The sequence below is a fragment of the Pan troglodytes genome, chromosome 4 (assembly GCF_028858775.2).
Source record: "Pan troglodytes isolate AG18354 chromosome 4, NHGRI_mPanTro3-v2.0_pri, whole genome shotgun sequence".
NCBI lineage: Eukaryota > Metazoa > Chordata > Mammalia > Primates > Hominidae > Pan > Pan troglodytes.
Window position 1 is genome coordinate 78,079,467 of NC_072402.2, and position 25,555 is coordinate 78,105,021.

The 25,555-nt window shown below is 42.1% G+C and overlaps 1 protein-coding gene across 19 annotated transcripts in view; it reads right to left on the bottom strand.

Moving 5' to 3' along the window:
* Window positions 1-25,555, bottom strand: part of RAI14 (retinoic acid induced 14) — a 176,741-nt gene that overhangs the window by 122,170 nt on the left and 29,016 nt on the right. For 12 of the 19 annotated variants that reach the window (XM_016953458.3, XM_016953450.3, XM_063811334.1 and 9 more), the window contains exon 2: window positions 23,455-23,538. In XM_016953458.3, the coding sequence (XP_016808947.1) occupies window positions 23,455-23,490 (36 nt within the window). In that variant the 5' untranslated portion in view covers window positions 23,491-23,538. Of the gene's footprint in view, window positions 1-23,454; window positions 23,539-24,213; window positions 24,296-24,612; window positions 24,772-25,555 lie in introns of those variants that run through there. The other 7 variants (XM_063811326.1, XM_063811330.1, XM_054684415.2 and 4 more) reach the window with 7 other exon arrangements.

Sequence of the window (25,555 nt, forward strand, 5' to 3'; positions counted from 1 at the left end):
ATAAAGGGGAACATTTAGACACCAAGACGGATACATACAGAGGGAGAAGATGACCATGTAAAGACAGAGGACTAGAATAATGCACCTACAAGCCAAGGAATTCCAACAACTGCCAGCAAAACCAGAAGCTAGGAATAAGCAAGGAAGGACTCTTCCTTACAGAGACTTCAGAGGCAGGATGGCCCTGCTACACAGACTTCTCGCCTCCAGACCTAAGAAGGTATACTTCAGTTGTTCTAAGCCGCCCATCTGTGGCACTTTATTCCAGCAGCCCTAACAAATGAATACAATTGGTTAGTGAGGAAAGCGGAGGATGTATTTCCTTACCAAGGTCAAATTCCATGTTCATGGACTAATACCTAAACTATTTCCATGCACAACTCAGTCTGAATGCAGAACAAAGGAACTGCAAAAGGCCACTTGGAAACAATCTGGCCTTAAATCACATTTGCTTTTCTTCGGGATGGTTTGAAAACAAGTTTTTCCACACATTATCTCTGGGGGAATGAGGAGTGGTTAATTCATTCTTATGCCTCTGAGATCAAAACAAAATATCTACACGGCTTCCCTCCTAGATGATTGCTTATTATCCTAGATCAGTGCTTCTAAACATTTTCTGCTCAGGAAAATCTTCCAAAGAGCCTAAGTAATACCCAACCCAGCTCCTCTCCAGAAAATTGTATTCAGTTGTATGGGAGTTGGGTGAAGAACAGGAATAACTTTTGTTTTTAAGCTCCCCAGGTAATGTTAATGTGCAGTGGGGTTAAGAACTGTCTGAGATTATATGAATGAAGATTTGTTTTTTTCCAAATGTCAACAGAGAGGGGCAAACCCTCCAAAATTCCAATACTAGGAAAACCCATCTTGTGCAGAATTGACACAAAGTAGCCACAGACTTTTGAAAGTTTACTTTAAAAACTGATTTTCTTTTTTTTAATTGGAGACCAGTCTTGCTCTGCGGCCCAGGCTGGAGTGCAGTGGCATGATCTCAGCTCACTGCAACCTCCGTCGTCCGGGTTCAAGTGATTCTCCTGCCTCAGCCTCCCAAGTAGCTGGGACTATAGGCACATGCCACCACGCCCGGCTAATTTTTTTATTTTTAGTAGAGATGGGGTTTCGCCAAGTTGGCCAGACTGGTCTCAAACTCCTGGCCTCAGGTGATCTGCCCACCTTGGCCTTCCAAATTGCTGGGATTACAGGCATAATAAGCCTGGCATTAGAAACTGAATTTCTGAATGAATTTTTTTTTTTTTTTTTTTTTTTTTTTTTTTTGAGCTAGGGTCTCACTTTGTTGCCTAGGCTGGAGAGCAGAAGCATGATCATAGCTTACTGTAACCTCAAATTCCTGGGCTCAAGCATTCCTCCCGCCTAGCTAGCAAAATAGGCATGTACCACCATGCCCAGTTACCTTCTAAAGTTTTTATAGAGATAGGGTCTTGCTATGTTGCCCAGACTGGTTTCAAACTCCTGGCCTCAAATGATCCTCCCACTTTAGCCTCCCAAAGATATGGGATTACAGGCATCAGCCACCATGCCTGCCCAGTTCTATCATTATTAGATTGGCAATGTTTTAACTAATGGCTCCAGGCAGGCTCTCAGGCAACTTATTTTATCTGTGGCATAATGGTCTTTTATAATCAATTACCCCCATGGTTTTAAATTTTATCATGGTTTTTTAACTACTGACATTTTATTTTCACTGTTGTAACTTGGCAAAATATCCAAATATATAAATGCAAAGATACCCACAACCTATGGAATATGTTTTAAATAAATTTAAGCTAAAAAATTTTTTTTTGTTGTTTTCACAAAAGACGCAGGCTAATTAGTTGACAATTTTTTAACTGCTGACATGATTATACTGTCAGAACTCTGCAGACTTCTTAAAAATATGTTCCTTTGGCCAGGTGCGGTGGCTCACGCCTGTAATCCCAGCACTTTGGGAGGCTGGGGCGGGCGGATCACCTGAGATCGGGAGTTTGAGACCAGCCTGACCAACGTGGAGAAACCCTGTCTCTACTAAAAATAGAAAATTAGCCGGGCATGGTGGCGCATGCCTGTAATCCCAGCTACTCGGGAGGCTACAGCAGGAGAATCGCTTGAACGCAGGAGGCAGAGGTTGTAGTGAGCTGAGATCGCACCATTGCACACCAGCCTGGGCAACAAGAGTGAAACTCGGTCTCAAAAAAAAAAAAAAAAACCCAAAGTTCCCTTATACTTAGGTTTTATTATTTCAAATGTGGTTCTAAAGAGTATATTAAATTATATCTTTATATTTAGATAACACTCAGGAGCAGCTTAGCTTTCATACTATCTAGTTTCTTGACATGATAACCTTTCCTTACTCCACTTTAGAAACAAAGCAAACTCATAAATACAGTAGACACATAAAGACATAGAATTTCACTTCCTTCCTCTTTTCCCGCCCCTGTATCAACATCCCTCTCTTTCTTCTTCTGCCATTTTTTCAAAGCTTTGATTTTCCCCTTGGAGAGAGGGTCAGAGGCTTGAGGATTTCCTGTCTACAGCTCTGCCATGTGCTTAAGGAAATGTGAAAAAATAACTGCCTATTTCAAGGGAAGGTTATTATAATCATAACTTACAGTAGGACCAGATTCCCTCTTGTTTGTTCTCAATTAGTAGAGATTACAAGAAATGTCATAGACGAGTAGAAGATGATAAATTTTGACGAGGTACTGGGGAGACTTGAACACACTTCAATTAAAATGTGTGGTTTTTTTCCCCCAGATGCCTGTGGGACTTTGCACAACTCCAGTAAAAATAAATGAACTGCTTTTGTACTCTCTTACAGAAGCAATTATCAGTGGACACAAAGATGGATGAGGAGCAGAGGGACTTGGAAAGAGACCTGAACAGGAAATACAGAATTTTAAAGCTTAATGAGACTTTTGAGAGCATTTTTTTTTGAGACGGAGTCTCGCTCTGTCGCCAGGCTGGAGTGCAGTAGCGTGATCTTGGCTCACTGCAACCTCCCGCCTCCCGGGTTCAAGAGATTCTCCTGCCTCAGCCTCCCAAATAGCTGGGACTACAGGCACCTGACACCACGTCGGGCTAATTTCTGTATTTTTAGTAGAGATGGGGTTTTACCATGTTGGCCAGGCTGGTCTCGAACTCCTGACCTCAGGTGATCTGCTGCCTTGGTATCCCAAAGTGCTGGGATTACAGGCGTGAGCCACCATGCCCGGCCGAGAGCATCTTATTTCACCCATGTGGAAACCCAGGGAGGCTAACTGACTTGCAGGAGTCACACACAAGTAATTGGCAGAACCAAGATCAGTAAATATAGCCTGCGGTTCTGTCCACAACATCATGTGCCAAGTTTTGATGCTATCTGAAAGTAACAGTAAAATGTTGAGCTGACGTCTTTGCCTCTCTGGCTTCATGTTTTACATATTTATCATCTCTCAATATGCTGCAATTTGATGCGGGGTAGGGCAAGAGCTGCAAGTTTTGATGGTCTTGACTCAGTTACTGCCTCTTGTTAAGGAAGATGAAAAACTTTTCTGGAGTAGAAAAGGGCTATTTTTCATGAAATGCCATCCATCATACAAAGTTCAAGGTCAAGGAGTCACATGAGGCATATACAAAAAGGGCACAAGTATTATTTCTGTGCCCTTAAAATGGTCCAGATAACTTGGTGTTTCAAGCAGAGAAAACCCCTCCTGCAGTAATAGGAGGCAGCAACAAAGAATAAACTATACAGATCAGGAATAAAAAGCCTGCAATCTCCTGTGATGCAGTATAATCACACAATAGGCCCAACATCAATGTAATAAAGTTCCAAAATAAAACATTTCTTCCATTAAGTCCCGAACTCCGGGTTCGAGTATCATTTTCAAATGCTAACATGAATGTCTAAGTATCAGCCTAAAATCCATTAGTCAGCCTGAGGTATTTTGAGCAAGAACCCTCAAAATATGGGAAAAACCATATAAAAGCAGAAAATAATCCTTAAGTGACATTCTATTTATATTTACCTTTTAAGAAATCTTCATTGTCCTCAGTTTAATGAGTAAGTTTTAAAAATAAAATGATACACATATTCCATGAGTCACACAAAGCCAAGGCTGCTAAAGTGGGTGATTAAACATTTTAAGGAAAACTGAATTATATGAAGGTTAAGTCCCTTTTAAAAAGTATATTAGGAGGCATTACAAAAATAAGGAAGTGGTTATAAATCTGAGTTCCAAGAATGGTAACTCCCTTCTATGGACAGAGAATAACACTAGGGCAGAACAATTACATTCCTATGCCAGGAAAACCTTCACAGAAAAAAAACATAGAAAGTCCAAAATCACAGCATTTAAAAATGCATTTCATTGAGATACTCCATACGGAAAATTAGTGATGTTAAATCAGCAGCTTCAGAGGACAGAGAGCAAATACAGGGGATGTTTGCATAAACCTAAAGAAAAACGGAAAGTGGGCTGGGCGTGGTGGCGCATGCCTGTAATCCCAGCACTTTGGGAGGCCAAGGTGGGCAGATCATCTGAGGTCAGGAGTTCGAGACCAGCCTGACCAACATGGAGAAACCCCATCTCTACTAAAAATACAAAATTAGTCAGATGTGGTGGTGCATGTCCGTAATCCCAGCTACTCAGGAGGCTGAGGCAGGAGAATCATTTGAACCCAGGAGGCGGAGGTTGCAGTGAGCTGAGATCGCACCATTGCACTCCAGCCTGGGCAACAAGAGTGAAACTCCGTCACAAAAAAATAAAAAGAGAAAAGGAAACTGGTTACACATCTGTGCACAAAGGCAAATGCAGGGGGGCTGGTGACTCCTGGGTGTAAAGGCTCACATCTGTTTATGTTAATTAAGAGAGCAGTATGTAACCAGTATCATTCCACTTCAGTTTTCTTTTAGGATCTAACATAGTGCTATCCAAGAGATATATAATATAATGCCACATGTTATATTTCCTGGTAGCCTCATTTTATAAAGTACAAATAAGCTGGTGAAATTAATTTTAATAATATATTTTTAAAATAACAATATAGGCAAAATATGATGATTTCAGCATGAAATCACCATGAAAACTCTTATTGGGATATTTTACCTTTTTTCATACTAGGTTTTAAAAATCCTGTAAACTAACTGTACATCTCAATTTCCATGCTACATTTTTATTGCAAATACTTGACATCTATTTAGATTTCAGGAGATTTAGAGTTGAAAAAACAAATTCACATACCCAAGTTGTTCCAAACTTAAGCATTTTCCAATATTTGCATTGAGTATCTGTTTTTAAATTTAAATTTATGAAAATAAATAAAATTAGCCAGGCATGGTGGCATGTGTCCATAGTCCGAAGCTACTCAGGAGGTGAGGTGGGAGCATTGCTTGGGCCCAGGAGTTCGAGTCCAGCCTGGGCAACAAAGGGAGACCCTGTCTCTAAAAGAAAGAAATAAAGAAAAATTCAGTTCCTTAGTAGCTCTAGCCACATTTTACATGCTAGACAGACACATGTAGCTAGTGACTACAAGAGTGGATAGCACAAAGCTAACATCTTTGTCCCATCCGCACAGAAAGAGTATTTCTTTTTCCAACTTCCTATGGAATGTAAGTGTGGCAAGAAAACTGAAGTCATCCTATAAGGAAATAAAGGTAACAATTTCTTCATCATCTAAACCTTCATGAGATTCTGCTTATCGAAGGAGAAACGGAAGAAATAATGATTTTTTAAAAAGATTTGATAGATAGGAGTATATAACTGGGAACAGAATTAGAGAGTATCTGGAAAAGGGGAAGTGAATAATATCTTTTGCATTTCTATCTTATTTAATCCTCACAATATCCCTAAGAGGGATGCACTTTTCTAAAATTTATATTTTGCTGATAAGGAAACAGAACGTCAGCGGGTTTAAAGATAGTTAAGTAGGGTATACAGAATTTGAGGTTAACTAATCAACCAAACTAACTCTTAGTGATAATAATTGTGGACCTGTGCAGAAAACACTGTCCAGCTATTCAGTCAAGTAATTAAGGATACTGACTATCTGGAGGAGTTTAGGAAAGACAAACAGGACAAAGTACCGGGATGGAAGTGTTCATCTCTACAGCCATCCATTTAAACCTCTTTCTATTCAAAGTGCCATAATCTGTAAATTATTTGCTTGCCATGGTGAGTTAACATTCTCTCTCATTGGACACAGAGCCTCTGGATGCAGAAGCTAGTAACCAGTAGTTTAAGAAGCTTTCCTGGTATTGTAATGAGGGCTGGCAACCACTGAGCCGGATTAGACCTCAAACTTCAATTTGCATCAGAATCCCCTAAGGTGGGAAGGTGCTTTTGAAACACAGATCACTGGGCCGCACTTCCAGAATTTCAGATTAGGTAGCTCTGGGGTGGAGCCCCAAAATGTTCATTTCTAACAATTCCTCAAGTATGCTGATACTGATGGTCCAGGCATCACACTCGGAGAACACTGAACTACAACAAAGATGGATGTACTCAATTGAGGTAAATAAAAGAACCATCACATTAAAGGAGCTTGTTCTTTAGGGCAATTTACGAGGCTTGTATCTTTATCAGCTGAGTGCCTACAAGGTAACTGCTAGAATCTGAAGCAGCGTGCTGGGTGCCCCCGAAATGCAGACCTACGGCCCAGGAGAAAATTTCCCATAAAGCAACTAAAGCTTAAACCTCAGGGCCCCTTGCAAGGCCTACCAATATGCTCACATAGTATATTCTTTCTGTTGTTGTTGTTGTTGTAAAATTTGCAAAAGTAAGATGTTTTTAAAGAAGGATTCCCATAGATTTTTATATAAACCTCAGGCTCCGCAAAACTTGGATCTGTCTTTGGAGACTTCTCACCCTTGTTTATATCTTCCAAGTTGTTTTTTAAGAAACAGAAACACATTGAAAGCATTTTAAGCATCACAAGCATGTCTAGAACTTGCTTTTGTCTCTTAGTAATAATACATAAAACAGCTTTCTTTAATGAATTTCTGCAACATTTTAAATGGTTGTGGAATACATACCCAAAATATACTCAACAAATTTTTACTTAAGTGGTTTCTAATTTTTAGGTCTTTTTTATGCTGAATATCCTTAAAGCTAAATATTTATGCCCATCCTTATTTCCCTAATATTTCTAAGAAGAGGTGTTGATGTATACCATATGCATTTTTTATATGTTGTAATTATAATGTAATGTACAATTTTGTAACTTGAATTTCTCTCCACTTATTTTATTATACGCATTTTCCCAGTTGCTGCATAGTTTTAAGCTTAACATTTGTAATGACTCTAAAACTTTCCTCTCTGTGGATATAACAATTTGTCTACTCCCAACATCTGGGTTACACTTTGTTTCTCATTAATATAAATAATACTACAATAAATTCCTTTTTAAAGATTATTTATGGCTGGGCATGGTGGCTCACGCCTATAATCCCACCACTTTGGGAGGCCGAGGCAGGCGGACCACCTGAGGTCAGGAGTTCGAGACCAGCCTGACCAATATGGAGAAACCCCGTCTCTACTGAAAATATAGAATTAGCCAGGCATGGTGGCGCATGCCTGTAATCCCAGCTACTTGGGAGGCTGAGGCAGGAGAATTGCTTGAACCCGGGAGGTGAAGGTTATGGTGAGCCAAGATTATGCCATTGCACTCCAGCCTGGCAACAAGAGTAAAACTCCGTCTCAAAAAAACAAAAAGACTATTTACTTGCCATAGCTTTCCTTAAGTGTGTCCAAAATTATAACAGTGGCCAACCCGAGCATTGTTTATAAAGCACAGGTTTGTAGTAGAGAAGTGAGATGCTAATGTGAACGGGGTCCATAATGGGCTTGATTAAGGTAACAGAGCCTGGGATACTGAACATTCACTGCTTTTAACCTGATTAAATATTTGAGACCTGTTTCTTTCCCCGCTCACTTGCCCCCCGCCTGAGACACGGTCTTGCTTGATCGCCCAGGCTGGAGTGAGGGGCTCGTTCTAGGCTCACTGCAACCTCCACCTCCCAGGTTCAAGCGATTCTCTTGCTTCAACCTCCTGAATAGATGGGAATACAAGCGCATACCACACCAGCCTAATTTTTCATATTTTTAGTAGAGACGGGGTTTCACTGTGTTGGCCAAGCTGGAATTGAGACTTGTTTCTGTCTTGAGAGTTGGTTGACCATTCTGGAGAATTTCTTCCCTAGCTAGGAGGAGGTTGTCTAGAGTCTTTCTGACAAACTATGGATAAATGACTCACAAATGTGTAAGAACTGAATAATGAAATCATAGTGTTGACGAAAAGAGTTGAACTCTTGGGCGGGCGCGGTGGTTCAGGCCTGTAATCCCAGCAGTTTGGGAGGCCAAGGCCGGTGAATCACTTGAGGCCAGGAGATCGAGACTAGCCTGGGCAACATGGTGAAACCCTGTCTCTACTAAAAATACAAAAAATTAGCCGGGCGTGGTGGCAGGCACCTGTAATCCCAGCTACTTGGGAGGCTGAGGCAGGAGAAATCAGTTGAACCCGGGAGGTGGAGATTGCAGTGAGCCAAGATCATGCCATTGCACTCCATGCTGGGCAACAAGAGCAAAACTCTGTCTCAAAAAAAAAAAAAGGGAGAGTCAAATTCTGTAAAATGTTTGAAGAGATTTATTCTGAGCCAAATATGAGTGACCATGACCTGTGCACAGCCCTCAGGAGGTCCTGAGAACATATGCCCAGGGTGGTCAGGGAACAGCTTGGTTTTATACATTTTAGAGAGGCATGAGATATCAATCAAATACATTTAAGAAATACATTGGTTTGACAACTGTAAGGCGGGCGGGGGAGCAGCCTTCCAGGCTGTAGGTGAATTTAAACATTTTCTGGTTGACAATTGGTTGAGTTTGTCTAAAGACTTGGGATTGGTAGAAAGGGAACATTCAGGTTAAGATAAAGATTGTGGAGACCAAAGTTCTTTTGAAGTCTTACAGTGGCTGTCCTTAGAGGGAACAGATGACAAATGTTTCCTGTTCAGATATTAATCTCTTTAGAATTTGGGAGGGTCTGGAAGAAAAAGATGTAACTATGTTAACAGAGATTCTTTACAGATGTACATTTTCCCCCCACAAAGAAGGAGCTTTGCAGGGCCATTTCAAAATATGGCAAATAAACATATTTTAGGGTAAAATATTTTAATTTTCTTCCTTGTCTCGTAATGTTATGCCAGAGTCAGGTTGGAAAATAAGTCATGATATATAGGGTTAAATAAAACCCATCTGATGGGAATTTATGGTTTGTAGGGCATGACTCCCCAGACCCCCTACATAGGAATTTGTGCAAGATAAAAAAATCAGAGTTTCGTCCTCAATAATATCCTTTACATGAGGTTGACATAGCTGCCCCATCAAAACCAGGACCGAAGGACTGTCTTTTCTTATGTTTCTGGTAAGGAGTGGCAATGTTCTTAAGAAGTCAGTCTCTCTTTTGACCACAGACACAGATGCCAGTCGGTTAAATTGGGTCTAAATTTAGGTAATTTTCTGCCCAGGGAACACAGGCTAGTTAATTAGCCTACACAAGGTCTAAATTCATAACTGTGGCTCTTTAGTGTGGTTCTTCAACCACTTGAGCTAATGAGCTATAGATACAAAATAATTTCACAGTCTGGGTACAAAATAAGCACACAGGTAGATTGTAGGTAACAAGCCAAGGCCTCCAATGATACTTGTTAATTTCACACAGCACAGACATGGCCAAGAGGACATGCAGAGCATCCTAAAGGAAAAACATCCAGAAAACCCTACTGACCTTTTATTTCTGTCCATTACATAGATAAAGTGGTAAATGCCGAACAGAGAGGGGCCACAGGGTGGTGACGATAAACTGTCAGTATTTCCATTTTACATTTAGTCACTCATTCATTCAACACAATGACTAGTGTAGGAACTGGGCTGGAACTGCAGGGAGAGCAAGGACAAGTATCCCACATGTCCTACTGTGTCGAAGACTGCCACTTGCCACCTAAAGCCACTTGTTCACCATGGGGAAAGGGCTTAGGTGGATTTTCCAAATGCACCTAAAAAGGCAAGAGTCTACAGCAATAGACTCCAATGACTGCTGGACTTAACTCACTGAACACTGACCAGAGCTTACAAAACAGTCCGCCCTCCAGTTATTCACCAGGCACCTACAACTCCCAAAGACCTGAACCCAGCATCAGAAACCACCACCCAGGGGAAAACTGTGCACCAAACCTTCACAAGCACAGCCAACCTAGGCTAAATCATACCCTTTGTTATTTTAAAACAAAAAATGTACTTTTTGTTATTTTAAAACATACCTACCTGAAGTCTCAGTTCCCAATTTGCGCTTTGGGCCTCTTCTCCAGGCCCCACCCGGCTCAAAACAAGTCTGACCGCTTTGATTTCCATATTCTCCGCCCCTCTCCCCACCCTCCTTATCTCTAGCACCAGAAGCTTTCCGAAAGCTAATCCAGTACCTGGCTCCTAGGCGTCCCTGTCACTGAAGCATGTTTTGGTCAAAGATTACCCATGATTACTATCTGTCAGTTTCCACTGGAAATTGGAATGAGGAATTTGAAATTCAAGTCCAGGCCTTTACTTGGCCGGCTGGAATCATCCTATTTTGTTCTCCTGACAGCAAACACCCGTGTGCACCAGCAGTGGCAGGACACTGGCTCCACACCCGGAGTTCCCAGGTGCAAGTTCTGCACCCTACTTAACTTTGTGATTTGGACAAGAGTTATGGCTGAATCGTGTTTCCCCCAAAATCCATATGTTGAAGCCCTAACCCCCAATGTCTCAGAATGTAACCTTGTTTAGAAATAGGGGGACTGCAGCTGTAATTAGTTAAGAATAAGGTGGGCCCCTACTCCCATACAACTGAGGTCCTTATTAAAGGGGAAATTTGGTAACAAACATGCAAACAGGGAAAACGCTATACAAAGATGAGGCAGAGATCAGGATGATGCTCCTATAAGCCAAGAAACACCAAAGATTGCCAGCAAACCACCAGAAGCTGGGGAGAGGGACAGCTGATTCTTCCTCACAGCCCCAGAAGGAGCTGAGGCTGCTGACCTCTGGTTTAAGCCACTCCCTTTAGGGTACTTTGTTACAGCCACTTTTGGAAACCAACATAGCAAGATACCATGTTGCAGTTTTCTCATCTGTAAACTGGGAATACATACAGCACTTCTCTAATGAGAGGTATAAATAAATCACAGTTTGTTAAGTTGCCTAGAATGATGCCTAGCAGCTAAGTGTATTTTAGTGGTAAATAGTTGTACCCAAACATTCTTGTTTAATCAAAGAGATCTCACCTTTTATGTTTTCTAGTGTGTCTTCCCACCAAGTTGCCTAATGAAATGCTAAGCCCACGCCAGATTTCTCAGGAGATGAGGGGCACTCACACTTGGCTGGCACGGCAGGACAGGGTGTGGCAGTGCAAGGGAGAGACTTTCCTTGGTGTATCAGCAGGGAATCTAGGCTCCCTCCCTGCTTGCTCTTCATCCCCACGCCCACTCAAATCCCAGCGTTCTTGCCCCACAGCAGCCACCAGCCTAGCCCTGGCCCTAGTCCTGGCCCCCTTTTCTGGTTACAGTCTCTCAAAACCCCAAATCATCCTACAGTGAAAATGTAATCAACTTGAAACCTCATTCTTCTATTTCACCCACCCCACCCATTCCAGGCTTTCAATGACGTATAGAGAGGCCCATACCTCCCATCACACTTGATTTTCTGTTATTTGCCCATGTATATATCCTTCTCCATTAGAGTCTCTTCACCCCACCTCTACTCATTAGTACTGGTTTCCTCTGTTAATCCCAACCTACCCAATCATGATGGCTCAGCCCCTAACTCACCTTCTATGAAGTCTTCTCTAAACTCCTGCGATGTTGAATGGCCACACACCAGAGTCACTGTGAATGGCACAAACCTGGCACTGCCTTAATTGTTTCATGTGTGTCAGTCATAAGACCTTAACTAGATGGGACGTTTTGAGACCATTCATCCATCACACACATAATTTTAGGTACTACAAATGCCAGGCACTGTGCTAGGCACCAGGGGTAACCAATATCAGCAGCTGCCATTTATTGAGAAGTTTCTTTGTGCCAGATTTTATCCTAATCCTCATGATGATGCTTTAAAGGGAAGTGCTGGCCTCAGCCTCAGTTTACAGGTGAGAAAACTAAAGGGAGGGGAGGAGATGGAGGGGAAGGGAGGGGAAGGGAGGGAGAGAGGGGAGGGAGGAGGGGAAGGGAGGAGGGGAGGGGAGGGAGGAGGGGAAGGGAGGAGGGGAGGGGAGGGGAGCGGGGGAGGGGAGCGGGGGAGGGGAGGGAGGAAGGGAGGCAGAGAGGGGAGGGGGAGAGGAGAGGGGGGAGAAGGGGAGGGAAGGGGAGGAGGGGAGGAGGAAAGGGAGGGAGAAAGGGGAGGGGTGGGGAAGGGAGGCTTTACAAGCAACACTGGGAGAAAAGAATCAGCAATAAACTCAATATGAACCAAAAGGACAATATGGCAACCAAAAATGTGAATAAGATCACAGGTTATATTAATAAAGTTACATGTCTAGGAAGTGGACATTCTACCATTTTTAATATTCTTTTAGATTTGTTCTAAAGTTTTGCTCAGAATTCTAGGCCTAAAATTTGAGAGTCAGATGTCATGTAGGTTCAGATTAAACTAATCAATATAATGAAGAATCCTCATATTGCACAATTTTATAAATTACATATTGACTGAATACACTGCTTTAAAGAGTAACTTAAAGCTAAGCTTATAACATAAACTTACAGGCTGACACCATTCCCAAGCTTTTCAATGAAGCTGTGAGATCAGGTCATGATAGTCCCTATCTGTGTAAGCAACCTCAAGATTATGATGGTAAAATGGTGTACTTAAAAACAAGCCCTTGTTCATCCCACACCTTATCAGATCAGGTCACCAATATATTACAGGACATAAAAGGAAAAGCCTGACTGGTTACCTAATGTCACCAGCTGTTAACATTCAAGAGCAGTTTCCATTTCTTTCTTTCTTTTTTTTTTTTTTTTTTGAGACAGAGTTTTACTCTTGTTGCCCAGGCTGGAGTGCAATGGCACGATCTCGGGTCACCACAACCTCTGCCTCCTGGGTTCAAGCAATTCTCCTGCCTCAGCCTCCTGAGTAGCTGGGATTACCGTTATGCACCACCACACCCAGCTAATTTTGTATTTTTAGTAGAGACAGGGTTTCTCCATGTTGGTCAGGCTTGTCTCGAACTCCCAACCTCAGGTGATCCACCCACCTCGGCCTCCCAAAGTGCTGGGATTACAGGCGTGAGCCACCGCACTTGGCCTTTTTATTATTATTATTACTTTTTGAGATGGAGTCTTACTCTGTCGGCCAGGCTAGAGTGCAGTGGCACAATCTCAGCTCACTGCAACCTCCGCCTCACAGGTTCAAGTGATTCTCCTGCCTCAGCCTCCTGAGTAGCTGGGACTACAGGTGCATGCCACCATGCCTGGCTAATTTTTGTATTTTTAGTAGAAATGGGGTTTCACCATGTTGGCCAAGCTGATCTCTAACTCCTGACCTCAGGTGATCCACCTACCTTGGCCTCCCAAAGTGCTGGGATTGCAGGTGTGAGCCACAGCACCCAGCCAGCAGTTTCCATTTCTAACACTGAAAAGCATTTAACTTCACCTACAGCAGCATGCTGCAACAGACTTCTACCAATAGGACAATGGGTCCTGGGCAAGCAGCCATCAATAGTTAACTTCTGGCGTAAAAGGAGTCAAAACTGTAAAAGTCACTAAGGTTTAAGAACATTTGTGCACATCTTTATCATCCAAGTCTCAAACAAGACCCTCTGTGGAAACTGCCTGTGGCTGAGTTAATCATCCCCAGTATCCATTCTCTCCTTTCCCTTGAGGCTTAACTGGTTTCGAGGCTGCCAGCAAGAGAATATGTTTTCCTGCCTTCCTTGCAGCTAGGTTGGGGCAAGCTCTAACCAGTTCCCTGTGAGGGCAATGATTTGTGCACCTTCAGTTTCATATCCTTTAAAAAGTAAAATGCGGCCGGGCGCGGTGGCTCACGCCTGTAATCCCAGCACTTTGGGAGGCTGAGGCGGGTGGATCATGAGGTCAGGAGATCGAGACCATCCTGGCTAACACAGTGAAACCCTGTCTCTACTAAAAATACAAAAAATGAGCCAGGCGTGGTGGCAGGCACCTGTAGTCCCAGCTACTCAGAGGCTGAGGCAGGAGAATGGCAGAAACCCGGGAGGCGGAGGTTGCAGTGAGCCAAGATTGCGCCACTGCACTCCAGCCTGGGTGACAGAGCAAGACTCCGTCTCAAAAAAATAAAAAATAAATAAAATGCTAGATGGGTGTGGTGGCTCACTCCCGTAATCCTAGAACTTTGGGATGCCAAGGCAGGAGTATTGCTTGAGGTCAGGAGTTCAAAACCACCCTGGGAAACATAGTGAGACACTGTCTCTATACAAAAAATATGAAAATTAACCAGGCATGGTGTTATGTGCCTGTAGTCCTAGCTATTTGGGAGGCCAGGGCAAGAGGATTGCTTGAGCCCAAGAGTTTGAGGCTGTAGTGAGCTATGATGACACCACTGTACTCCAGACTGGACCACAAAGGAAGACACTAAGAAAGACACTGTCATAGAAAAAAAAAAAAAGGAAAGTGCTTCTGCTTTACTTTCCTTCCTTCTGGTTCTTAGAGCAGCACTGTCCAAAGACTTATGTGATTTTAAAGTTTCTAGTAGCCACATTAAAAAAGTAAATAGAAACGGGTGAAATAAATTTTATTCTATTCATTTAATCAAATTATGTCCTGAATAGTAGCACGTCAGTGTGTAATTATAAAAAATTATTATGATATTTTACAGTCTTTCTTTGGTACAATGTCTTTGAAATTTAGTGTGTATTTTACACCTACAGTATACTTCTCAGTTTGGACTAGCACAGTTCAAATGCTCAAGAGCCACATGTGGGCAGTGGCTAGCACACTGCACAGAGCAGCTCTAGAGGGTAACAGAGGACGCCAGAGAAAGGCTTGGGTTCCTGGGTTAATCTACGGAGCAGAGCTGCCCCGCTGGCTCTTAGACTATTTTAAACATTTACTTCAGAAGAAAACAACTTCTACCTTGTTAGAACTACTGTATAGGGTATTTTGTTATTACAGCCTATCATATACCTAATTAGTACACCCACTGGGACCTCACAGAAGGACCATGCAGCTTCTCAGTTATGAAGCAACCCTTCAAAGAATGAACAGGCCAGGCATGGTGGCTCACACCTATAATTCCAGCAATTTGGGAGGCCAAGGCAGGCAAATCACCTGAGGTCAGGAGTTCAAGACCAGCCTGGGCAACATGGCGAAACCCTCTCTCTACTAAAAATACAAAAAATCAGCTGGGTATGGTGGCACACGCCTGTGATCACAGCTACTCAGGAGGCTGAGGCAAGAGAATCACTTGAACTCCAGAGGCAGAGGCTGCAGTGAGCTGAGATCACACCATTGCACTCCAGCCTGGGTGACAGAGTGAGACTCTGTCACACACACACACACCCAGACAAAACGAAAAGACTCATGAGTTCACATTGAATCTCATCAAAACCCTTCCAAAACCATAGCCTAAATCTGAAAAGTTGCTACAGAAACATTCTCAGCATTGGGAAATAATCTTAGAACAAACATATCCAAGGAGAATATGTGATTCCTTAAACTTTTTCTTGTTCTATTCTTACGTTATAAACCTCTACACTTTCCAGCTAACCAGCCTACTGGGCAGCCCAGGAGGCAGGAGCCAGCTAGAGACCATCAGATCATTCAGCCTCCTAAGAAAATAAAAATGAAATCCTTTCAGGCAGTGCTTCCCAAAAAGTGAAAGCATTTTCATGAATACAATAAAAACTACTCTAATAGTTGAATAATCAAGTTGACCAGGACACACTGACTTTCCTTTTTTAAAAGGAGGGAGGGACTCAAACAAAAAGAAAGCCAAGTCTAGTCACTAACCTCATCTTTATGGACATACTGAGCCTTTGGCCAATGCTGGCCCCTGTATTGCCATATAGTTGAAAATAACCACCTCCACACAGCAAAGATCTTTAAGTAGAAACTCAACTGAAAATATCCACAGGGTGATTCAGAAGCAATTTCTGTTTCAGTCCCAAGGAGAAGTTCATAGAAGAATTTGTCAAACAAAAAACATGTAGGACAACAACAGCCTTCATTCAAAATGATCAGGTAATTAATGCAGAATAAAGACGTAAGAGATAATGGTCTAAATGACTCATTGCTTGTGTAGACTAGGAGATTTCCCCAAGTTTAGGGGCCAGGCCCTCGGTTTCATATTGGTTTCTAGCTGGAAAAGTATTGTGTTTAACTGAGAATTATGGTCTGGGGTAAATAGAATAAAGCTATGACCCATTTAGCCCACAGTGGAGCTCCACGTAGACAGAGATGTTTTACTGGCACCACTGGAAGAGCAGAAGCAGCATCTGTTCTTCCTCCCTTCAGAAATGAAATGCATTTGGCTCTCAGGAAACAAAGAATCTTGCCCTGTCACAGGAGGAATAATGCTGACATTGGTGAGCTTTGCCACTATGGATGGACTTGTGGTGATGCAAAATCACTGTGGAGGTCTTATTTAAGCTTAGAGCAACAGTGTAACATCTATTTTATGCAGTTTGAAGCTTCACAATTTAGGAACCAGCAACTTGTTAGCAAGCGTGTGCTGCAGTTGACAGCATATGACACTCTCCCATCCAGAAAAACCAGGAGAGTTACCATCTCTCTGTTATTTACCAAATGTGCGACTTTGGCCAAGTTACTTACCTGTCCTCAACATTCATTTCTTCCTCTATCAAATGCATTGTAGCAAGGGTCTTTACTGGATAGAGTTTTGTAAGCATTAAATGACAAAGAGCATGCAAAGGGGCTTGGCACAGTGCCTGGCACCTAGTGAGCATTCAGTACATGAGAACTCCTTATTCCTGTAATAGAAGGTCAGCCATCCATATGTGTTCACTCTTGCTATTAATATTATGCAGTGGCACCCACTGAAAAACTGTGATGCTCCAGCCTCACTCTCTTAGATGCTGAAAACAGTCCCAAGGATGAACAGTGGAGCTAAGGTCTATGACAGTGCCAGCTCAGTGGGGGGATGCCAGGGCTTCAGTGTAACTGTTCTAGGATGGAAGGGCATGGAGTTGTGTTAAGGGTTGACTTGTGTCCTCCCAAAAATTCATACGTTGGAGTCCTAATTCTCCCCCTAACCTCAGAAGGTGACCTTATTTGGAGATAGGGTTTTCACAGAGGTAATCAAGCTAAAATGAGGTCATTATAGCGAGCCCTAATCCAGTATGAGTGGCGTCTTTATGTAAAGGAGGAATCTGGGCACAGACACATGCACAGAGGGAGAATGCCACATGAAGATGAAAGCAGAGATCGGGGCAAGGCTTCTGCAAGCCAAAAACACTGCCAGCCAACCACCAGAATCTAGGTCAGAGCATGGAACAGATTCGCCCTCGCAGCCCTCACAAGGAACCAACCGTGCCAGTACCTGGATCTTGGGCTTCTAGCCTCCCAAACTCTGAGACAATACATTTCTTTAGTTTCAGCCACCTGGTCTGTGGTACCCTTTGTTATGGCAGTCCTAGCAAACTAATACCAGGCAAAATCAGGCAGTGAGCAGTTTCTCCATTTAAATCAGGCTGAAAAGACCTAGAAAATATGTAGCATGGCACAAATTTGACCAAATTTCTCTCTAGAACTTTAGTAAAGTCTCCTACCTCCACCCAGTGGGGTCATCGCTGATTTTTTTTAAATTATGTCTATTAAAAAAAAAAAGGCTTAGCTTGAAATAGATTTGGCCATAGTTCCTATGTCTACAGAGAGACTTGGATTTTATTCTATTTTATATTTTTTGAGATGGAGTCTCGCTCTGTCGCCCAGGCTGGAGTGCAGTGGCGTGATCTCGGCTCACTGCAAGCTCCACTTCCCAGGTTCACACCAGAGACTTGGATTTTAAATACTCCCATTGTGTGTATGTGCATGTGTGTGTGGTGACGGAAGGAGGAGTGAGCATTTGTAAAAACTTATTATAAATGACTAAAACCTTCTTGAAAAAAATACGTTGGTAGAGTTGGTTGTTGATCCTCATGAGAGCTGTTATCTTTTTTTTTTTTTTTTTTAACAGACAGAGTTTCGCTCTGTCGCCCAGGTTGAAGTGAAGTGGTGTGATCTCAGCTCACTGCAACCTCCACCCCCTGGGTTCAAGCAATTCTCCTGCCTCAGCCTCCCGAGTAGCTGGGATTACGAGCATGCACCACCATGCCTGGCTAATTTTTGTATTTTTAGTAGAGATGGGGTTTTGCCATGTTGGCCAGGCTGGTCTCGAACTCCTGACACCAGGTGATCCACCCACCTTGGCCTCCCAAAGTGCTAGGATTACAGGTGTGAGCCACCACACCCCACCGCAAACTGTTATCTTAATAGGCAACAAACTCAAACCTCTGTCTGAGCAGGATATGCCTGGTTCTTTAAGATTCATGGGGTGTGTGCATTTCCTTGGCTGAAAGCTACAATAGTTAGTAGATGCTATGTAAAGCTATACCATCAATTTAATCTCTCATGGAGACTGTCACTTTAAACTGGCTGTTTTGATTTTTTTAATGGAATGTCCGCTACTTCCCTATTACAATGAAATATATAATTGGGAATAAATCTTTGGTAAAATTAAGCACACACCCTCAAAGTAAACCATGAAGCCCTCGATCACGTTTGAGTGGCATTTCTCAAGATGTGTTACAAAGATCTTTCAACCCCATTTCCCATCCCTCAACCTCCACCCATTTCACTCAAGTCACTAAAAATTGGCATCTACAAAGAAATTCCAGAAGCCTGAGCATTTTATTAGCAAAGGGAAATCCCAGCCTTTTTGGCCTCATTTTTCATGATGACAGCTCATTTTTCCATGTGGAACCACATACTAGCTGCTGCAAATATTTAAAGAGGTAAAGAAGCCACTTTTTCAAGCTATGGTCATAAAAGATATAAATAATGATGATTAAGAACTCTGCGCTCGCTTAATAAGCATAAAAGTCAATCTATCCATTTTTAAAACTAGGATGAAAACTTTATATAGTATTCTTCTTTAAATACTCAGGGCCATGCCACAGGTACTCTCCTGGGCTCCTGAACTATTAATATTACTATTTTCTATGTCAAGGGCCATTTTTGAGACTGAATTAACCCACTGTGCTGCAAGCTGTCTCCCGATTGACCTTCTGACCTTTCCCCCTCTTCCCAAACATCCTTCCAACTCCTACCAATCCCTCAAGGCCTGCATGAAGCTCCACCTCCATAAAGCTCCCCAAATTCTCCCATTTCCAGTGATTCAGCCATCTCAAAATCTGCAGCATTTATCACCAGGCCCTACAACTTAACAACTAGTTAGCTATATCATCTTAAAGATAGCTTGAGTATCTATATTCTATACTGCTTGTATTTTGCTCTAGTTATTTCCTATATGTTTTTTTCTCCTCCCACCGAGGTTTATCAACTTTTTAAAGACAACAACCATATTTGCATTTCTCCTGTATCCTATCTACTATCTAACAACTCAAGTTTAAGAACTCCCAAAATAAAGTTATAAATGCGAAGTAAAAAAGGTTATCCACCATAGAAATTCCATAATGCTGTTTAGCCTCTGTGGGTTATCTGCAGGGTCCCAAATAGATTTAAGAATCAAAACCACTGGACAATGTCACTGTCTAACCACAGCCCGCAGAGTCAGGCTCATTCCCTACCAAACTCACATCTGCCTTTGACACAGTGCCAGTTGTCAAGTCTTCCGGAAAGGACACTCCCATTCAATCTTTACCCACGTGATGGTTCTGGGGTCACAGAGTGACCTGAAGGCCATCCATAGGAGGCCCCCTTGGGCCACTTTCATCCTGTTTACTCCTGGATTTTGCTCACAGTGGCCACAAACCAATCTGGCCACAGACCTCCCAGGCACAGGCTGGCTGAAATGCGATCACACCAGTGGGTCACCTGTCTTCTTTATGCAAGTGCGAGAACCTGATCTGCTATTCTCTTCTTCCTACCCCCCAGAAATACAAAGAATCCTTTCTTCTTCCTTTTCCCTCACACAAAGACAAGCAGGAATATGATGCCCAATGGTTTAAAATATTTTGAGACAGACCACACGTTTCAGGTTAAAAAAAAATTATAATTTGGTTCATTCAACTGAATGTAAATGTTTGTAAACTTGCTTTTCCTTAACAATACATATATATGCATGATATACATGTACGTATATCAAAAACTTCAAAATCAAAGGCATACATTGAAAAACAAGCCTCTCTTCCCCAGCTCTCAGTTTCCCTGTTCGGCAGCAGCAACTGTTACCAGAGTATTCTACCCTCCAGACCGTGTAAACTTTTTGAATCCTACTTTTTATTACAGGTTGCTAATTAGGAGGAAGAAACAAATATTTACTAAGCATCTCCTGAGCACCAGGCCCTAAGATTTTTGACATTCTTTTTTTGTTTGTTTTTTTGTTTTGTTTTGTTTTGAGATGGAGTTTCACTCTTGTTGCCCAGGCTGGAGTGCAATGGCGTGATCTCTTGGTCACCACAACCTCCGCCTTCTGGGTTCAAGCTATTCTCCTGCCTCAGCCTCCCAAGTAGCTGGGATTACAGGCATGCGCCACCACACCCGGCTAATTTTGTATTTTTAGTACAGACAGGGTTTCTCCATGTTGGCCAGGGTGGTCTCAAACTCTCAACCTCAGGTGATCCTTCTGCCTCAGCCTCCCAAAGTGCTGGGATTACAGGTGTGAGTCACCACACCCGGCCAACATTCATTTAATGCATTTAACTGTCAGCCCAGTCTTACGGGGCTAATATCATTTCCTCCACTTTTCTAGTGAGGAATCTGAGGTTCAGAAGAGTAAGAGACTTGTCCAGGGCCACAAACCTAGGTCTGAGTTTAAGTCGCTTTTAAAGCTACTCCCTAGATTGTTCAGTTTGTTTTTGTTTTTTGAGACAGGGCCTTGCTCTGTTACCCAGACTGGAGTGCAGTGGCGTGAACACAATTCACTGTAGCCTTGACCTCTTGGGCTCAAGCCTTCCTCCCACCTCAGCCTCCCGAGTAGCTGGAACCATAGGTGTGCCCCACCATAGGCGGCTAATTTTTTAATTGTTTTGTGGAGATGGGGTTTTACCATGTTTGCCCAGGCTGCTCTTGAACTCCTGGACTCAAGGAATCCTCCTGCCTCAGCCTCCCAATGTGCTGGGATTACAGGAGTGAGCCACCGTGCCAGCAGATTGCCTGGTTTCTTAAAATAGACTTTCCACCCAAAATTCCTCTTTCAGGAAACATGGGCTCTTGAATCAGACTGCCTTAGTGCAAAAACTGGTTCTAGAACGTAAAGTTCTAAGAACCCAGACAAATGACTGCATGTCCCTAAGGCCTTAGTTTCTTCGTCTGTAAAATGAGCTTAATAGTAATACCCACCACATAAGATTTGTGGCAAGATTAAATGAATTTCATATGAAAAGCTTAGTATAGCTCTGGATATTTGGTTAATACTTCCTAATGGTTAATTATTATTAGCATTATTATCATATGGTTGATTAACAAACTGGGCTTTGAAATGTTTTTGTTGTTGTTGTCATTTTTTATTCCCTCCATTTAGCTGTACAGTTCTGTGCTTGGGGAAACAATTTGGATGTGGAGAGCCATTTGAAATTGTTGGGCTCCATTATACCAATTTCCTCCTCCCCAGGCTCTCCTCCCCCAGGTCTGCTTCTCAACATTTCTTCTCTTAGCACTAACTGCCAAAATCATAGCCTTTTCTGCTGCCAAATCCCAGAGCTTTTACTAGTGTTATTACAGTGGATTTTTTTAAATCATGGAAATATTTCAGTTTTTCTAACTAGATTCCAGCAACACCCTCCCTACTGCCACCAGTTTTTGATTTTTAAACCAAAAGTTTATGTGCCTATCATTCCTCTGGGCCCCTGTTCATATATATATGGAAGTCTAGACTGATGAAATTTTGCTAAAAATAATCTTAACCTATGTAAATGAAAGCTACCTAGATTCCCTTGGAATAGAAAAAGACATTTGTTAACCTGGTCACATAATTTAGAAACCCCTATCTGCTGAATTGGGCAACATTTTCCATTTAATTGCTTTTTTCTCCTTAGCTGAAAGCCATGGGAGATATGTAGCATACAGCCAGCAGACGATGAGGTTGAAGGAGGTTTCTCGGAAGTCAGATGACCAGGACTTTCACTCTGGCCAACAGCTAGTTTTCTGTCTTTGTCGAAGTCTCTTTGCACTCTATGAGTTTTATTTAATTTACCTAAAGGATAAGAAGGTAAGATCAACTTTTTTCATAACGCTTCCCAGTTCTTTCTTTAAGTGGGTCAGTATTTTACCATCATCCCATAAGCATCTCATCTAGCCTGGGTTTTATCAGGGCAGTAAGTTACATGTCATGATGCAGCCTCAGGAGATAAGCTTCAGCCAGAAGTAGGTATGCAAGTTACATATCAGCCATAAAAGACACAGCCTCCATTTATTGCAAAAATGCAGCTGTGCCAAGCTGTCAAAATATAATTCATGGCAAAGCAATAAAATCCAGGTTCATCTTTAATTACCTCGTCTGAAATGATAGCTGAACAAGCCCATTTTGAGAGTGACATACTTTGGCTTCCATCTAATTCCCTTCCATTAATTTCTCCCACTCCACAACTCTGCTCAAAGTATCTGGAATGCAGCTAATACAAGACTGGGATCATAGAAGGGTTTATGGGGTGACCTTTTAAAAAAATATTATCGTGTACAACCCCTCTGCTATGTTTTTCTCCCTCTTCTCCTGGGGGAGACTTTATTTCATAACTCTGACATCATAACTGCTTCCTCCAATCCAGTCTTTTATGGATTGGTTGGATAACAAATGAGTACGAGTCTCTGTAATTCGGGGGGAGGAAAGGTACGGGCAGCAATAGATACCATTTTACCACAAAACCCTTAACAGAGAGTTGAACACGTTTCCTAAAGCCAAAGATGAACCATGCTAATATGTCATTCCTAAACCACCCGCATGACACTAGCTTCTTCTAAAAACGACATTGTGAATCAGGATTTCTGGCAACTTTAGAAATGTTGAGGTTTTTACTGATTCTTCCTTTGAAGATGTTTAATGTGACGGTTCCTTTCTCTACAAGGCACAGATCCCCAAAATTAAAAATAAAAATAAAAATAAACATTGTTTTTGAAAGCTATGCACACAAACAGCAAGGAACCTAGAGCATGCCATCTACAGAAGCTACCCTGAGCTGGGGCCAAGAGCACTTGAGTGTCTGTAGTTTATTAACCCAACAGCGCCTTATCAAGGTGGGGAGGAGCGTTTCTGCAGCTCCATGGAGAAGAAGGAACAGCCAGACTGTGAGTCACCGCATACTCACGTCACTCTTCCTGAACTTCGCTTTCAAGCTCTTCATGTTTAGTGCATTCAGCCTTCCAAAGCTCTAGAGGAGACTTTTCAACACCTAAGCAGAGAAAAAAAGGACATATGTAGGTTTCCAAATAAGGTATTCTGTCCTGATTGGATTACAACTTGGGTCATGGGAAGGAGACAGAGCAGGGTTGGGTTCCTTTCTGGGTTGGGTTGGGAAGGTGGTCGGTTAACAGCTGAGGAGTGGTAAATAACATATTTCCACTTACGATATACTTCCTAGAAGCTTCTGACATTTTCAAATTAACCAAAACTTTAATTTTTTCCTTCTTATTAATATTTATTTTAATTGACAAATAAAAATTGTATATACTTTTATGGTGTACAACATGACTTTTGAAATATGCATATATTGTAGAATGGCTAAATTGAGCTAATTAACATATGCATTGGCTCACATACTTATTATTTCACTGTGATGAGAACACTCCGAATCTACTCTCAGGAATTTTTCAAGTATACAGTACACTAACTATAGTTACCATGTTGTACAATAGATCTCTTCATCTATTCCTCTTAACTGAAACGCTGCATCCTTTGACCAACATCTCCCCATGCACCTCCCCCAACCCCCCACTCCCACACCCCCACCCCTGCTCCTGGTAACTTCCGTTCTATTCTCTGCTTCTCTGAACTGGACCTTCTTAGATTTCTATATCAGTGAGTTCTCAAACATTAAAAGTAGAGCAAGTCTAAGTTACTGCTTAACTGTCACTGTACAAAATGCTGTATCTCTATGTTCAAGTCATTCCTCGACATATCTTCTGTGCTGCAATCATGCCATCCACCTCCTTGTGAAAAGTGATGAGGAAAACAGTTCATATTCCAGATGCCACTCATTCCCTATTTATTTTTCTCAGTGTTTGTTCCCATCTCCCCTCCCCAGAATGCACAGGGCAGTTAGTGAAAAATGCCAGGAACAACAAAACCTCCCTCATCAAATAGCTCATTCCTCAGGGGGCCTCTCTAAACAATGCAAGACTCTCAGGGTCTTGTGGGACTCAGCAATTCTGAGTTGAGCTGAATCTTAAGCAATCACTTCATTTAACATGGGTCTGTGGTCCCCTGGAAATTGAATGTAATTATCTTTTAGCAAGTATACATTTACATTTTTCAGAGAGGAAGGTTCTGAGTTTTCACTGGATTCTACAAGTTAGTTGCCACCCTTCAAAAGTCAAGATTGCTCGTCTAGTCTAAGTGCCTCATTTCGCAGAAGTAGCAACAGAGCCTCAGACAAGTTTAGAAACTTGCCTGAGTCACAAAGCCTATTCATGATGAGATTCAGAACCAGACCCTAAGGCCTGACTAGTGGCTGAATGTTTTCACTGCCCTATATAGTTTTTTTTTTCTTTTAATTTCAATAGTTTGGGGGGTATAGGTAGTTTTTTGATACATGAATTTCTTAGCAATGAATTCTGAGATTTTAATGCAACCAATATGTTGTCTTTTATCCCTCACCTCTCTCCCAACCTAGTCCTGACAGTCCATTGTATCACTCTGTATGTTTTTGCATCCTTATAACTTAGCTCCCACTTACAAGTGAGAACATACGGTATTTGGTTTTCCATTCCTGAGTTACTTCACTTGGAATAACGGCCTCCAGTTCCATCCAGCAATGCCCTATACAGTTTTACAACTAAAACCAAAAAGCTAAATCCTGTGCTAAAACATGTATAGACTTTATCTTTTTTTTTTTTTTCCTTTTTTGTGGAGAATGGGGTTTCACTATATTGCCCAGGCAGGTCACGAATTCCTGGGCTCAAGCTATCCTCTGGCCTCTCCCTCCCTAAAAGCTGGGATTACAGGCATGAGCCACTGTGCCCAGCAAACATGTACAGACTCTACCTTTTTCATTAAATTTGGAAATGTACAAGATGTGTAAACTTCGCATGTAGCTAAAAAAAAAAAATGAAAATACACTTAGGTCAAAAAGGCAAGATAATCTATATGAAAGTTTCCATCACATAGTAAGTGCTCAATAAATGTCACGTCAAGCCCACTGCAAGTGAGAACAGGTGACCTTTAACAGCACCATCCCAGAGGAGAACTGA